Source organism: Lipophrys pholis, assembly GCF_963383615.2.
Source record: "Lipophrys pholis genome assembly, chromosome: 2".
Taxonomy (NCBI): domain Eukaryota; kingdom Metazoa; phylum Chordata; class Actinopteri; order Blenniiformes; family Blenniidae; genus Lipophrys; species Lipophrys pholis.
The window spans coordinates 39,259,498-39,276,836 of record NC_137636.1 but is presented as its reverse complement, the minus strand read 5'-3'; the positions used below and the strand labels follow the sequence as shown (position 1 = coordinate 39,276,836).

The 17,339-nt window shown below is 47.7% G+C and overlaps 1 protein-coding gene across 1 annotated transcript in view; it reads left to right on the top strand.

Moving 5' to 3' along the window:
* otog (otogelin) overlaps window positions 1–17,339 on the top strand; it is a gene marked incomplete at its 5' end in the record, with an annotated part of 116,077 nt that overhangs the window by 19,128 nt on the left and 79,610 nt on the right. The window contains 9 exons of the mRNA XM_080458654.1: window positions 329–474; window positions 2,365–2,497; window positions 3,701–3,878; window positions 9,986–10,110; window positions 10,707–10,919; window positions 11,461–11,626; window positions 13,538–13,612; window positions 14,638–14,681; window positions 14,853–15,018. Coding sequence (XP_080314780.1) covers window positions 329–474; window positions 2,365–2,497; window positions 3,701–3,878; window positions 9,986–10,110; window positions 10,707–10,919; window positions 11,461–11,626; window positions 13,538–13,612; window positions 14,638–14,681; window positions 14,853–15,018 — 1,246 coding nt within the window. The remainder of the gene's footprint in view (window positions 1–328; window positions 475–2,364; window positions 2,498–3,700; window positions 3,879–9,985; window positions 10,111–10,706; window positions 10,920–11,460; window positions 11,627–13,537; window positions 13,613–14,637; window positions 14,682–14,852; window positions 15,019–17,339) is intronic.

Here is a 17,339-nt window from a genome sequence, read left to right as displayed (position 1 = left end):
GTTATATTGCTGTTGTTATTTTCATTGAAGTACCGTTAAAAACAACATTGAATTTGAAACATAAAAGAGGGATTATCTTTAATCTACATGATCCCTGAATGGAAGATAAACAGCTCCGTCTGTAGAAACCCATGAAATTCCTCCTCCAGCATCTCAGCTGCCAGTGTTCCTGGTAGGAACAACATAAAGACGGTGTGATTGAACCATGAGGAAACATTGTGTTGGTGCCTGGAGAGAAGAACTTGATCTCACATGAAGACTGAGTGGAAGAAGTCACCAAATACATGCATTTACTTTAATGGACTTATAATTTGTGTATTCCATACAGGCGAGTGCTCGGTGACAGGCGACATGTATTTCCAGTCTTTTGACGGGCGGATCTACACCTTCCCTGCAACCTGTCAGTACGTCCTGGCCAAAAGCCGCAACTCTGGGAAGTTCACGGTCACCATCCAGAACGCCCCCTGTGGAGCTGTGAGTCCATCCTGTCCTCTCTTCTGCTTCCTCTCTCACTCTTCTGTGTTTCTGCCCCCTGGAAGCTGCTTGATTCTTCCTCTTCAGCTCAAGGTGGAGATCAAACCTCCACGCCGGCTCGCATTACTGATTCAGGCACTTTGTCTGTGGTGTAGATCGCATCGTAATTCTAGTCCAGGAGGGGGGTTGGGGGGGGGGGGGGGGGGGGGGGGGGCTTCTAACAGCCGACAAAACAGGATTATCTGATCAGGCCTGATTGACAGAACTGCCAGTGGCTTTGTAGTGAAGAGATGAGCTGAAGGGTGGGCGGAGCCTGAAAACAGCAGGTGAATGATGGAAAGAGAGGAGGAGGGAAGAGAGGAGGAGGGAAGGGTGGAGGAGGGAAGAGAGGAGGAGGGAAGAGAGGAGGAGGGAAGGGTGGAGGAGGGAAGAGAGGAGGAGGGAAGAAAGGAGGAGGGAAGAGAGGAGGATGGAAGAGAGGAGGATGGAAGAGAGGAGGAGGGAAGAGAGGAGGAGGGAAGGGTGGAGGAGGGAAGAGAGGAGGAGGGAAGAGAGGAGGATGAGGAGGAGGGAAGAGAGGAGGAGGGAAGAGAGGAGGAGGGAAGGGTGGAGGAGGGAAGAGAGGAGGAGGGAAGGGTGGAGGAGGGAAGAAAGGAGGAGGGAAGAGAGGAGGATGGAAGAAAGGAGGAGGGAAGGGTGGAGGAGGGAAGGGTGGAGGAGGGAAGAGAGGAGGAGGGAAGGGTGGAGGCTGCAGCCATGCAAGGTGCTGTCCCTCCACTCGGAGCAGTTTGAGGCTCAGTGTCTTGCCCAAGGACACTTCGGCATGTAGGCAGGCAGAGATGGGATTCGCACCTGCAACTTTGCGATTGGGAGACGAGCGCTCTACCAACTGAGCCATAAAGAATGTGAGTGGAATGGGGTGGAGCGTCTACAGCAGCCCTGCTCCAGGAGGAGACAGCACTGAGTGTTCTGTTACTCAGGAAGGTTCTGCTTATTTATTTACTCAGGAAGGTTCTTCTTATTTATTTACTCAGGAAGGTTCTTCTTATTTATTTACTCAGGAAGGTTCTTCTTATTTATTTACTCAGGAAGGTTCTTCTTATTTATTTACTCAGGAAGGTTCTTCTTATTTATTTACTCAGGAAGGTTCTTCTTATTTATTTACTCAGGAAGGTTCTTCTTATTTATTTACTCAGGAAGGTTCTTCTTATTTATTTACTCAGGAAGGTTCTTCTTATTTATTTACTCAGGAAGGTTCTTCTTATTTATTTACTCAGGAAGGTTCTTCTTATTTATTTACTCAGGAAGGTTCTTCTTATTTATTTACTCAGGAGGGTTCTTCTTATTTATTTACTCAGGAAGGTTCTTCTTATTTATTTACTCAGGAAGGTTCTTCTTATTTATTTACTCAGGAAGGTTCTTCTTATTTATTTACTCAGGAAGGTTCTTCTTATTTATTTGAACATTTAGAGTTTGAGGGATGGGGGGAGGGAAACCGGAGGACGGACAGGATTCACAGCTGAACCACCCAGACAAACAGGAAGTGAGCGTCTCGCCGGCGCCGCAGCAGGAACCACCACCATTTTCCATTTCCAAAGAGTTCTGGTGTAAACATAGAAGCATAAAGCAGCAGGAGATCAGGGGTGGGATTGATGTGTGAAGCTCCTGGAAAACCTCGGTGGTATCATTTAATGAGTACTCTGTAAGGTATGGTTCATTGTTTGTTTTAAATCCTCTGTCTTCATTGAGTCCTTCTGAACCGTTAATCTGACAGAACCAGAACCAGTCACTTCATTATGTTTCAGAGAGTGTCCAGATGAGGTGACTGAGCGAGTCTCTGGACTGCTGCTGTCCTCAGCTCTTTATCTGCTCATCTGGTCTCGATTGCAGAACTTGGACGGAGCTTGCATCCAGTCAGTTCACCTGGTCATCGACGAGGATCCCAGAACGGAGGTTACTCTGAGCCACATGGGAGAGGTCTTCATGGCCGGACAGTACCGCATCTCCCTGCCTTATTCTGACGGTAACCCCCCTCTGGTACCCCCCCTCTGTTACCCCCCCATGCCAGGGGGATCGTGGCAGAGACACGTCCAATCACCACTCTGCTATTGAACACAGTTTGTCCTTAAAGTGCTGGGTTGCTGGGTTTGCATTGTGTCACACTAAATGTCTTCCCTCTGGGGGTTGCTCCTGTCACTCACCAGAGGTTCCAGAAGTCTGTTGTGGGTCATGAGAGGCTGGATGAGAAGGATTTGGTACTCGGTACCTCAGATTCTCTGCCATACAAAAGGCTTATAAAAGAGTATTTCTGAGACAGAGTATTTCTATTAGAATATGAAAACCAGTGATGAGTTCATAGATGTAAATGAAACGGATGTATTTTGTGAATAACCATATATATTTTAATGTGTTCAACAGTTCACTCAGTTGTTTTCTTACAGCTTACTGACCTGGAAATGTGGAACAGAGACATACAGCTTATATTCAAGAATAATTAGACTGAGGTCAGATGTTCCAAACAGTAATTGTAATAGTAACTGGAAATCATAAATTCTACTTTCAAGAACGTCCCCCAGGGATTAATAAAGAATGTCTATTCTATTCTATTCTATTCTATTCTATTCTATTCTATTCTATTCTATTCTATTCTATTCTATTCTATTGTATTGTATTCTATCCATTCTGAAAGCTTTATGCGAGCTGCCTCTATGTTGCTCCAGCTGTCTTGTTGCTCCGTCGTTCATTCCATCACACAGTAATTCTGTTTCTATCATTTCCCACAATAGAGTCGGGTGACTTCCTGTTAACCAGTAAAGTGCTGCTCACAGCTGATGTGTCACAGCTGCACTTCAGTGTAATAGTGTTAGTGTCAACAAGCTTCGGAGAGACATTTAAAGACTTCTTGAAGAAAGTAATGGATTGGAGACGTCTCACCTGCTGCTAAATGTCCTGCAAGATTGTGCCAATGCTAAAAATACTGTGGTCAGTACAAAGACGTGTTTGCTGCCTGACGTGACCGCGAGCAGAATATGTGTTCAAATCGTTTGACCACTGGAGGACGGAGAAAGCAGAGTAAATGTCTGAAGGTCCCAGTGCATGTCTGCATGTGGCAGAGCGGAGGACGTCTCTGGAGGGGACACATGGTGGCTGCAGTCATGTTGGTGGAGAAGAAGACTGGAGCTCATGATTCCTGCGTCTCAACGTTCTTCTCTCACTCGCCTTGCAGACGTTTTTCACATCCAGGAGCTGTCGACCATGTTCGTCCAGGTGAGGACGGCGTTCGGCCTGCGCCTGCAGTACAGCTGGAAGGACTTCCGTCTCTACCTGCAGGCCGACGAGCCGTGGAAGGACGACACGCTGGGGCTGTGCGGCACTTTCAACGGAAACATTCAAGACGACTTCCTGTAAGTGTGCGCCTGATGACCTTTGACCCCTCCCCCGCCCTGCAGTTACCTGGCCCGTCCTGGATGATGAAGCGCTGGCGGGAGCTCCAGTTTCAGAGGCGGGGAGGGGGGTGACGGTGAAGTGCTCCCTCCCTGTAATGCACACTGAGCGGGCGGCTCAGCATCAAAGGCCTCGCGCTCTGACCGCCTCTGACCGCCTCTGACCGCCTCTCTCAGGCCGGCCAGATGAGAGCCCGACTGGACACGCCACTTCAACAAGGAATTTACTGTGGCTGGAATAGGGGCTCCACTGTGCCGTATGGTAATGGATGACCATAAAGGCCGGATGTTGTTAACAGCTGTAAATGGATATACATCAGCGGTGGTGGCTGCGGTGGTCGCTGTGGTGGTCGCTGTGGTGGTGGCTGTGGTGGTTGCTGTGGTGGTCGCTGTGGTGGTGGCTGTGGTGGTCGCTGTGGTGGTCGCTGTGGTGGTGGCTGTGGTGGTGGCTGTGGTGGTCGCTGTGGTGGTGGCTGCGGTGGTCGCTGCGGTGGTCGCTGTGGTGGTCGCGGGGCTGGTGGCTGTGGTGGTCGCTGTGGTGGTGGCTGCGGTGGTCGCTGTGGTGGTCGCGGGGCTGGTCACTGTGGTGGTGGCTGCGGTGGTGGCTACGGTGGTCGCTGCGGTGGTCGCTGTGGTGGTCGCTGCGGTGGTGGCTGCTGTGGTGGCTGCTGTGGTGGCTGCTGTGGTGGCTGCGGTGGTGGCTGCAGTGGTCGCTGCGCTGGTCGCTGTGGTGGTCGCTGCGGTGGTGGCTGCGGTGGTCTCTGCGGTGGTCGCTGCGGTGGTCGCTGTGGTGGTCGCTGCGGTGGTCGCTGTGGTGGTCGCGGGGCTGGTCGCGGTGGTGGCAGCGGTGGTCGCTGCGGTGGTCGCTGCAGTGGTCGCTGCGCTGGTCGCTGTGGTGGTCGCTGTGGTGGTCGCTGCGGTGGTGGCTGCGGTGGTCTCTGCGGTGGTCTCTGCGGTGGTCGCTGTGGTGGTCGCTGCGGTGGTCGCTGTGGTGGTCGCGGGGCTGGTCACTGTGGTGGTTGTGGGGCTGGTCACTGCAGTGGTCGCTGCAGTGGTGGCTGCGGTGGTCGCTGTAGTGGTGGCCGCTGTGGTGGTCGCTGCGGTGCTCGCTGTGGTGGTGGCTGTGGTGGTGGCTGCGGTGGTGGCTGCGGTGCTCGCTGTGGTGGTCGCTGTGGTGGTGGCTGCGGTGGTCTCTGCGGTGGTCGCTGTGGTGGTCGCTGTGGTGGTGGCTGTGGTGGTGGCTGTGGTGGTCGCTGTGGTGGTGGCTGCGGTGGTGGCTGTGGTGGTCTCTGCGGTGGTCGCTGTGGTGGTCGCTGTGGTGGTGGCTGCGGTGGTCGCTGTGGTGGTCGCTGTGGTGGTGGCTGTGGTGGTGGCTGCGGTGGTCGCTGTGGTGGTGGCTGTGGTGGTGGCTGCGGTGGTGGCTGCGGTGGTGGCTGCGGTGGTGGCTGCGGTGGCCGCTTGCTGCTTGGAGGAAAACTGGAACTACTTTGCTCTCAAGACTTCACAGCTCATACGATGGTCGCCTTTTTAATGTTTCCCAAGAAGCTCAAACCTCTAATGTCTTGGTTTTACTTACCTGAAAGTTCTCCTGTCCTCCTGTTCACCTCCTCCTCTTGTTCTCCTCCTCCTCCTCCTGTTCACCTCCTCCTCCTCCTCCTCCTGTTCACCTCCTCCTCCTCTTCCTGTTCACCTCCTCCTCTTCCTCCTGTTCACCTCCTCCTCCTCTTCCTGTTCACCTCCTCCTCCTGTTCCTCCTGTTCACCTCCTCCTCCTCTTCCTGTTCACCTCCTCCTCCTGTTCCTCCTGTTCACCTCCTCCTCCTCTTCCTGTTCACCTCCTCCTCCTGTTCCTCCTGTTCACCTCCTCCTCCTCTTCCTGTTCACCTCCTCCTCCTGTTCCTCCTGTTCACCTCCTCCTCCTCCTCCTCCTGTTCACCTCCTCCTCTTGTTCTCCTCCTCTTCCTCCTGTTCACCTCCTCTTCCTGTTCACCTCCTCTTCCTGTTCTCCTCCTCTTCCTCCTGTTCACTTCCTCTTCCTGTTCTCCTCCTCTTCCTCCTGTTCACCTCCTCCTCCTCCTCCTCCTCCTGTTCCTCCTGTTCTCCTCCTCCTCCTGTTCACCTCCTCCTCCTCTTCCTCCTGTTCACCTCCTCTTCCTCCTCCTCCTGTTCCTCCTGTTCTCCTCCTCCTCCTGTTCTCCTCCTCCTCCTGTTCCTCCTGTTCACCTCCTCCTCCTCCTGTTCCTCCTGTTCTCCTCCTCCTCCTCCTGGTCACCTCCTCCTCTGCTGGAGAACCTTTAGGAAGTGGATTTTACATAAACTCAGTTTGGTTTATAAGAAGTTGGAATCTGCACGTCTGGAGCAATCAGGTGTGTCAGGATCAGGAAAACACAGACCTGGTCCTCCTCCCAGACCAAACCAGAGATCTGATCTCTCCAGAGTCCTGGACCTGGTCCTCCTCCCAGACCAAACCAGAGATCTGATCTCTCCAGAGTCCTGGACCTGGTCCTCCTCCCAGACCAAACCAGAAATGTGATCTCTCCGTCACTCTGTCACTCTTTCCCTCCGTCACGCTGTCGCTCTGTCACTCTTTCCCCCGTCACTCTGTCGCTCTGTCAATCCTTCCCTCCATCACTCCATCACTGTCACTCTTTCCTCCGTCACGCATCACTCTTTCCCTCCATCACTCTTTCCCTCATCACTCCATCCCTCTTTCCCTCCGTCACTCCATCACTGTCACTGTTTCCCTCTGTCACTCCGTCACTCTTTCCCTTCATCACTCTGGCACTCCGTCACTCCATCACTGGCACTCCATCACTCTCTCACTCTTTGCCTCCATCTCTTCATCACTCTTTCCCCCCGTCACTCTTTCACTCCATCACTGTTACTCTTTCTCTCTGTCACTCTTTCCCTGTCACTCTGTCACTCCATCACTGGCACTCTGTCATTCTTTCCCTCCATCACTCCATCACTCTTTCCCTCCGTTACTCCATCATTCCATCACTCTGTCATTCTTTCACTCCGTCACTCCATCACTGTCACTCTTTCCCTCTGTCGCTTCATCACTCTGTCACTCTTTCCCTGTCACTCCATCACTGTCACTCTGTCAGGAGAACTCATTGTGGACATTTGTATCCACAATCTCATCTCAAAAAAAGTGCCTCTCCATCATCATTCTGACTCCATCATCACTCAGTCACTCCATCATCACTCTCACTCCATGATCACTCCATCATCACTCCGTCACTCCATCATCACTCTGACTCCATCATCACTCCATCATCACTCTGTCACTCCATCATCACTCTGACTACATCCTCACTCTGTCACTCCATCATCACTCTCACTCCATGATCACTCCATCATCACTCCGTCACTCCATCATCACTCTGACTCCATCATCACTCCATCACGCTATCATCACTCTGTCACTTCATCATCACTCCATCATCACTCTGTCACTCCATTATCACTCTGATTACATTATCACTCTGTCACTCTATCACCCCATCACTCCATCACCCCATCATCACTCTGTCAGTCCATCATCACCCTGTTACTCCATCATCATTTCCATCACTCCATCATCACTCCGTCACTCTATCATCGCTCTGTCACTCCATCATCACTCCATCACTCCATCATCACTCTGATTTCAGTATCACTCTGTCACTCCATCATCACTCTGTCACTCCGTCATCACTCGATCATCACTCTGTTACTCTACCATCACTCCATCACTCCATCATCACTCTGACTTCATTATCACTCTGTTACTCTATCATCACTCTGACTCCATTATCACTCTGTTACTCTATCAGTCATCACTCCATCATCACTCCATCATCACTCTGACTCCATCATCACCCTGTTACTCCATCATCATTTCCATCACTCCATCATCACTCCGTCACTCTATCATCGCTCTCTCACTCCATCACTCTATCATTTCTCCATCACTCCATCATCACTCTGACTCCATTATCACTCTGTTACTCTGTCAGTCATCACTCCATCATCACTCCATCACTCCTTCATCACTCTGTCACTCCATCATCACTCTGACTCCATCATCACTCTGTTACTCTATCATCACTCTGTTACTCTATCATCACCCCATCATTCCATCATCACTCTTTCATCACTCTGTCACTCCATCATCACTCCAACATCACTCCATCACTCCATCACTCCATCATCACTCTGACTCCATCATCACTCTGTCACTCCGTCATCACTCCATCATCACTCTGTCACTCTATCATCACTCCATCACTCCATTATCACTCTGACTCCATCATCACTCTGTTACTCTATCATCACTCCATCAGTCCATCATCACTCTGACTCCATTATCTCTCTGTCACTCTATCATCACTCCATCACTCCATTATCACTCTGACTCCATCATCACTCTGTTACTCTATCTTCACTCCATCACTCCATCATCACTCTGACTCCATTATCTCTCTGTTACTCTATCATCACTCCATCATCACTCTGACTTCATTATCACTCTGTTACTCTATCAGTCATCACTCCTTCATCACTCCATCATCACTCTGACTTCATTATCATTTCCATCACTCCATCATCACTCCGTCACGCTATCATCGCTCTGTCACTCCATCATCACTCCATCACTCCATCATCACTCTGATTTCATTATCACTCTGTCACTCCATCATCACTCTGTCACTCCGTCATCACTCCATCATCACTCTGTTACTCTACCATCACTCCATCACTCCATCATCACTCTGACTTCATTATCACTCTGTTACTCTATCATCACTCTGACTCCATTATCACTCTGTTACTCTATCAGTCATCACTCCATCATCACTCCATCATCACTCTGACTCCATCATCACCCTGTTACTCCATCATCATTTCCATCACTCCATCATCACTCCGTCACTCTATCATCGCTCTGTCACTCCATCATCACTCTATCATCTCTCCATCACTCCATCATCACTCTGACTCCATTATCACTCTGTTACTCTATCAGTCATCACTCCATCATCACTCCATCACTCCTTCATCACTCTGTCACTCCATCATCACTCTGACTCCATCATCACTCTGTTACTCTATCATCACTCTGTTACTCTATCATCACCCCATCATTCCATCATCACTCTTTCATCACTCTGTCACTCCATCATCACTCCAACATCACTCCATCACTCCATCATCACTCTGACTCCATCATCACTCTGTCACTCCGTCATCACTCCATCATCACTCTGTCACTCTATCATCACTCCATCACTCCATTATCACTCTGACTCCATTATCTCTCTGTCACTCTATCATCACTCCATCACTCCATTATCACTCTGACTCCATCGTCACTCTGTTACTCTATCTTCACTCCATCACTCCATCATCACTCTGACTCCATTATCTCTCTGTTACTCTATCATCACTCCATCACTCCATCATCACTCTGACTTCATTATCACTCTGTTACTCTATCAGTCATCACTCCTTCATCACTCCATCACTCCATCATCACTCTGACTTCATTATCACTCTGTTACTCTATCAGTCATCACTCCTTCATCACTCCATCACTCCTTCATCACTCTGACTTCATTATCACTCTGTTTCTCTATCAGTCATCACTCCTTCATCACTCCATCACTCCTTCATCACTCTGACTTCATTATCACTCTGTTACTCTGTCAGTCATCACTCCTTCATCACTCCATCACTCCTTCATCACTCTGACTCAGAGTCGACTCACTAAGATCAAAGGAACATCTTAATAAGAAGCAGCTGCATCAGTACTCATGTTGCATAATACACGCCCATATTATGGGAATTTATCCGGTCTGGTGTTTCAAGGTTTGTTTCGACCCTACAGCCTGATGATGGGCCATGATATCAGCTGCTTCATAAACAAGCACAGTGAGGTTATCCAGTCTAATGTCAGCTGTCATGGAGGTCAGTACCGCTCTAAGTGCGATGAGAAATTAAACCAGAGCAGTCCATACAAGACATGAATGACAAAGCAATAAAAGGTTTGATGGCAGTGACTCTACTGCGCCTGGCTTCCCGCAGGTCTCCCTCAGGAATGATCGAAAGCACTCCTCAGCTGTTTGGAAACTCCTGGAAGGTTTCGTCAGCCTGTTCGGTCGGCCTGAGCTCTCCTCAGCTGGACGCCTGTGACTCACACCAGCAGGCCGGTGAGGCTGTCCATCACATTTCATTAGTTTAATTTTATATCAAAACACTTAGAACAATACAACAATACTCCATCCTAACTAAAATGTAGTATTTCACCAGTTCTGTTTGATATACTGTATGTTTCTTTTTTAATCTCGGTATTTGTTTATAAACTAAATTCAGAGTTTCTGTTGCTACAAGCCTGACTTTTTCCTGATCTTGTGCTTTTTTTCTGAAGGGCTACTACGCTGAACAGATACTTTCTTTTGTACCTCAAATTTAAAGGTTTAACTCAGTGGTCTCCATCCTTTTATTGTGTGTGAGGATCTGCATTTGTTGAACAACACTCATACTTAGTAACATTTATTCACAAAAATAATTCCCATAAAGGGCAAATGCACATCTTTTAAAGTGTTAATTCAGAAGGTAGGATCTGTATATGAATGTTGTATTACTTTCAATTCTTCATAAAGGGCAAAAAAAACCAAACTGATCAAATAAAATTAAAAAGAAATCAAATTCACCAGCTGTATTTCTGAATACAGTCCAAATGTTTGATTGACTGCTGATCCTTGTTCCTGTTTCTTCATCCCTCTGTCCTCCTCCTCCCCCTCAGTGACCTACGCCTCTGAGATGTGCGACGTGTTGAATCAGGATCTGTTCTCCGCCTGTCACCAGTACCTCAGTCCGACGCTGTTCTACCAGCAGTGTCGCTCCGACACCTGTAAGTGTGGGACGCCCTGCTTCTGCTCCTCGCTGGCCCACTACGCTCGCCACTGCCGCCGCTTCTCCATCATCATTGACTTCCGATCACACATCGCCGATTGTGGTGAGTTTCTATCTATCTATCTATCTATCTATCTATCTATCTATCTATCTATCTATCTATCTATCTATCTATCTATCTATCTATCTATCTATCTATCTATCTATCTATCTATCTATCTATCTATCTATCTATCTATCTATCTATCTATCTATCTATCTATCTATCTATCTATCTATCTATCTATCCTGTGGAGAAATGCTTCTTTAAATAGTTAAACTATTGAAACTGGTTCCAGATGATGTGAGCTGCTTCATAACATACCAGTAAATCAGATTTATATTCCAGCTGTATATCCTGTATTACTACTGTTTAGTTCACTGAAGGAAGTGATATTAGATTCTACCCTCTGACACAGGAAGTAATGGGTTGGTGAAGACATTGTCACAAACATGCAATTAGTAAAGAAATGAGTGTGGCCAAGGTGTTTCCTGTATCGTAAAGCTTTCCAGTTGTGATTTGCTTTCTTCAACACACAACAGCCAGACTGTGTCATTGAGTAAAAGCCTGAACGCCTGTTCCTGTGTTGGGTCTGGTCCTGCAGCCGTGGCCTGTCCTGCCACCATGCAGTACGGCGTCTGCGTGTCGTCCTGCCGCCGGCGATGCTCCGCCCTCTCCGTGCCTCAGCGCTGTGGCGAGGAGTGCGAGGAGGGCTGCGTCTGTCCTCACGGCTCCTTCTACAACCACCGGACGCACGTCTGTGTGGACAGGTGAGGCCCGGGCGAGACGCACTGTGTGGACAGGTGAGGACAGGTGAGGCCCGGGCGAGACGCACTGTGTGGACAGGTGAGGCCCGGGCGAGACGCACTGTGTGGACAGGTGAGGCCCGGGCGAGACGCACTGTGTGGACAGGTGAGGACAGGTGAGGCCCGGGCGAGACGCACTGTGTGGACAGGTGAGGACAGGGCGAGACGCACTGTGTGGACAGGTGAGGCCCGGGCGAGACGCACTGTGGGGACAGGTGAGGCCCGGGCGAGATGCACTGTGTGGACAGGTGAGGCCCGGGCGAGACGCACTGTGTGGACAGGTGAGGACAGGTGAGGCCCGGGCGAGACGCACTGTGTGGACAGGTGAGGACAGGTGAGGCCCGGGCGAGACGCACTGTGTGGACAGGTGAGGCCCGGGCGAGACGCACTGTGTGGACAGGTGAGGCCCGGGCGAGACGCACTGTGTGGACAGGTGAGGACAGGTGAGGCCCGGGCGAGACGCACTGTGTGGACAGGTGAGGACAGGGCGAGACGCACTGTGTGGACAGGTGAGGCCCGGGCGAGACGCACTGTGGGGACAGGTGAGGCCCGGGCGAGATGCACTGTGTGGACAGGTGAGGCCCGGGCGAGACGCACTGTGTGGACAGGTGAGGACAGGGCGAGACGCACTGTGTGGACAGGTGAGGCCCGGGCGAGACGCACTGTGTGGACAGGTGAGGACAGGGCGAGACGCACTGTGTGGACAGGTGAGGCCCGGGCGAGACGCACTGTGTGGACAGGTGAGGCCCGGGCGAGACGCACTGTGTGGACAGGTGAGGCCCGGGCGAGACGCACTGTGAGACGGGAGTGGCACGGCTCAGTGGACGAGGTGAATCCAGACCTTTCCTCTTGTTGTGAGGTGCAGCTGGGCTGCTGGATGTTGTGGAGGGTTGGAATCAGACGGGCTGCTGGCTGGAGCCACTCCACCACACATCCCCCAGAGGGATTTTGTGTCTGCTGCAGAGTCCAGGTTAACCTTTAAGTGGAAAGGCTTGTACTTGGCCTGCAGATGCTCGCGAGCCAGAGGATTCTGGGTAATCGTGGCCTCCTTTTCAGCCCGCTCTGCCCTGGAAGACATGCGGCTTAATTCCCCTTAAATGTCCCAGGTCCTTTACCTGCTGGCGCAGCGCGGGGCCTTACTTACCATGTGATAGAGTTACATCGAGGAATTCACCGTGAAACCCCCCTTTCATTCCCACTCGGGCCGCGACGACACAGATATCTGATAACCAGTGAGAAAGAATTTGTCGTACAGAGGCTGATGTGTGGCTCCGGCCTATAAGTTACAAAAGCTTCTGGCCTCAATGAAAGCCGTCAGACACGCTGTCATTTTTTATTTACTATCACAAGACTTCATCTAACCCCATCGCTTGAAGCTTGCTGATGGATTAAACACCTTCAGCCCCGACTTAAAGCCCACCTGCCCGCTCATCTACTCACCTGTGAGACTGTTTCATGTAACACAAAGCCTCTTTAACACAATTCTTCACACAACAAGGACCAAGCTGGCCAGTGTGTGGCTCCTGCAGCACAACAAATCCTCAGGTTTAACTTCAGCTCTGTAGTCCCTCCTTTTTCATTTCAGACACATTTGGAATGACCGTGAGATTTTAATGCTTCAGTTCATGCATCTAAACGACCAGGCCGCTTCGCTTTTATATCATATCGTGTTTCACATGAACTAACATGAACTGAGAAATGCAGAACCACAAACACGACAAGAAAAGTGAGTCAAAAAGAGGGAAATCCATAAATATAGATGCATTGTTAGGAATGAGAAGTATTCAAAGGAAAATGTAAGACAAAGTTTGCAGTGTGAATGTCAGCAGTCTTTATCAATTCTCAGTTGTCGACCCTTTTGTCTTCTGTCTTCAGGAGCGAGTGTCCCTGCAGTTTCCTCGGGAGCGATTATGAACCAGAAGATGTGATCATGACGTCAGCAGGTGTTCAGTAAGGGCCTCCTTTTACTTTTACAAAAACATTACACTTTTCTTAAAGCACACATTTTCTACATTAAATCATTTTAATTACACTTTTGTCATTTTGAAATGATTGGTACTGATGAAGGTCATTTGAGATTGTTTGGATCCCAGTTAAGAGGAAGCAGAAGAAACTCTCTGGTCGTTGTGTCCAGATGACATATATAACATAGATACTATATATAACATAGATAATATATATAACATAGATAATATATATAATATAGATAATATATATAATATAGATAATATATATAACATAGATAATATATATAATATAGATAATATATATAATATAGATAATATATATAACATAGATAATATATATAATATATATAATATAGATAATATATATAACATAGATAATATATATAATATAGATAATATATATAATATAGATAATATATATAACATAGATAATATATATAACATATATAATATATATAACATAGATAATATATATAACATAGATAATATATATAACATAGATAATATATATAACATAGATAATATATATAATATATATAATATATATAATATAGATAATATATATAATATAGATTATATATAACATAGATAATATATATAACATAGATAATATATATAATATAGATAATATATATAACATAGATAATATATATAATATATATAATATATATAACATAGATAATATATATAATATAGATAATATATATAATATAGATAATATATATAATATAGATAATATAGATACTATATATAATATATATAATATAAAACTTTCAGCTGGTATAAAGTTCCACCTCCTGTTATTAACAGAATAAACATTTAAAAAAGACTTAATAGAATGTAAAAAACAGAAAAAAGACATTCCTCTGAAATTAATGAAGGAAATGTGAAATGGTGAGAATAAACTTTCATTACAGAAGTAAAAGTGAAAATCAAATACTTCCATGTTTTATTTAAGTTCATTCAAATGAAACTTTTGGACTTTAGTGTTTCTGTGTTTTCCTGCAGAATTTGTCTGAATGGAAAACTGGTGTCCCAAAGCGCCGACCCTGGTAAGTCCCTCAAGTTAGAAGTTGTTGTCCTCGTCTGTTTGAAGAATGAAATATGATTTAAGAATTCAAAATATCTGTTGACCTGAAAAGACAGAAATCTATTTTTATTTAACATCAGTGAGTGAAGCTTTTCATTGTAAAGCTTCATACCTCCGCCCTGCCTCCTTGCAGACCTGTTGTGTCCAGCTGGTCAGCTCTACCAGAACTGCTCGGAGGGGGGCGTTGACCTCCTGACAGGAAGGGGCGTGGCCTGTGAGCGCACCTGTGAGTCCTACCTGCTCAACCTCACCTGCTCAGCACACGAGCCCTGCGTGGCCGGATGTACCTGTCCTCCAGGGTGAGTTGCTTGTCTTCTATCGTCCAGAGGGGTTGGTGCTGAAGTGTCCCTCTGTCCTCTGGAGACATGAGACAGTTTGTTCACTACCTGTCAGAATGTGGACACAGTCGATGTTTCCTGGACTGTTTATTTTGTAGATTCTGACTGAAGGCATCAAAACTATGAATAAGCATGTGGAATTATGTAGTAAAGCCAAAAGGGTAAAATGACTTTAAAACATCTTTTATATTTTAAATCCGTCCAATTAGCCACCGTTTGTTTTGTTGGCTGCGCTGGAAACCCTCGACCTGGAGGACAGTCAGTCTGGAGACTGAAAACACAATGCAGTCGCAGAAACCTTCAAACTCCTCCTGTCCTCCTCCTCCTCCTGTTCTCCTCCTCCTCCTCCTGTTCTCCTCCTCCTCCTGTTCATCTCCTCCTCCTGTTCTCCTCCTCCTCCTGTTCATCCTGTTCTCCTCCTCCACCTGTTCCTCCTGTTTACCTCCTCCTCCTGTTCTCCTCCTCCTCCTCCTGTTCACCTCCTCCTCCTGTTCTCCTCCTCCTCCTCCTGTTCTCCTCCTCCTGTTCTCCTCCTCCTCCTCCTCCTCCTCCTGTTCTCCTCCTCCTCCTTCTCCTCCTCCTCCTCCTGTTCTCCTCCTCCTCCTGTTCTCCTCCTCCTCCTGGTCTGGTCGGTCCAGAAACCTTCAGTATTCTAAGTTTCTAGCTCCTCCTTGATTTTCCTCATTTGAATATTGGATCATAGGAGCTGCATTCAGAATCTGCTGTGTCTGTGTGAGCTGGACTGGCTCCGCCCACACATGCCCATCTTGGGAAGAGGAGGAAGTACTTCCTCTGGTGGTGCCATGTGCCAGAGCAGAGCTGCCTAATTGTGGGAGGAGTCAAAGGGAGGGCCTACCTTGATTGGGATTGGCTAAACCCCCGATGACACTATATAGGGTTTGATTTCTGATTGGCTGGTTGGAGCAACACACTTTTTAAAACCTGGAACAAGCCAGGGACAGAGAGGACAGACTGTCTTCACTTCTGGGACGTCAGTCCAGGTATGGGGACGAGTAGTACTGCTGGAGAACCTCTAGGAAGTAATGTTTACAGAATATGATCCTTTAGGTCCAACAACCTGCCCCGGGGGTCCTTGAGCAACACCCTGGACCCCAGCAGCTCCCCTGAATGCTGCTGTGTGGCTGCTACTAATGGGTCATTTCAGGAATGAATTTCTCCCCCGGGGGGCTCAAAACAATGCAATAAATAATAATGAGTCATAATAAGCAGCTCAGATTAGAGCCCAGTCCGCTGTCACACAGCGTTCTAGTAGCACTAGAACTAGAACTAGAACTAGAACTAGAACTCTTCTCAACTAGAGACTTTATGCTCAAACAGCTGCTGGGAAACCACGAGTCAGGAAAAGCAACAAGCAGAAGAGACCAGAAAGACACGGAGTGAGACCAGTGGAAATCTGTGCTTTGGTCTGATCAGTCCAAATTCTAATTTAGTTCTCTACATAATTACCTTCACCTCCAGACGTTGGTCCAGGGGGTTTGGTTTTTGTATTGATTGATTGATTGATTGATTGATTTGACTAAATTCTGATGATGTGATCATTTTCCTTGATTTATTGAGGCTGTACCTTGAGTTGCAGTTATGTTTCTTTTAAATCTATTTGTCTGAAAGCCAGTCGGATCATCAAGTGGTTCCTCCGTCATCCAGGTTCTTCAAAGGCTCACTCTGTTATTCTAACCAGCAGTTCTTCTTTCACTAAATGGTTCCTGCAGCGGCGACTATGAAGAGCAGAACTCGGTTCTTCTTTCACTAAATGGTTCCTGCAGCGGCGACTATGAAGAGCAGAACTCGGTTCTTCTTTCACCCGGGAGACTAAAGTGGAATTGAACCAGAAGCCTCTTTTCTTGGCGCTTGGTGTTCTGCAGTTCTGTCAGGCTGGGATTAATATGCCGGCTGCACTAGTTGGTTATTTCTGTTCAAATTAATACGAGAAGCTGCAATTCCTTGGCATCGTCTCCTCCTTCACCTGGTGGGGGCGCTCTTCCTCACCACTCCCGCCTGTCGGCAGGTTGGAACCAATTAACTCAACTAATAAATGAAAATGCAGGACACACACTGCACATGGCAATTAACTAATGATGATATGAATGAGTGACTAATGTGGTAAAAACAATCTTCACTTCAATATAAAAGGTTTGCACTAATTAAATGAATAAATGTACACCGGGATTGAAGTTTAAGGATCCTAAACTTTAAAAAGTAGTTCAGAGTGAAGAGCCCATTGAAAGTGTGATGTGGTGATAGTCCAGATGATCTGAGGGACA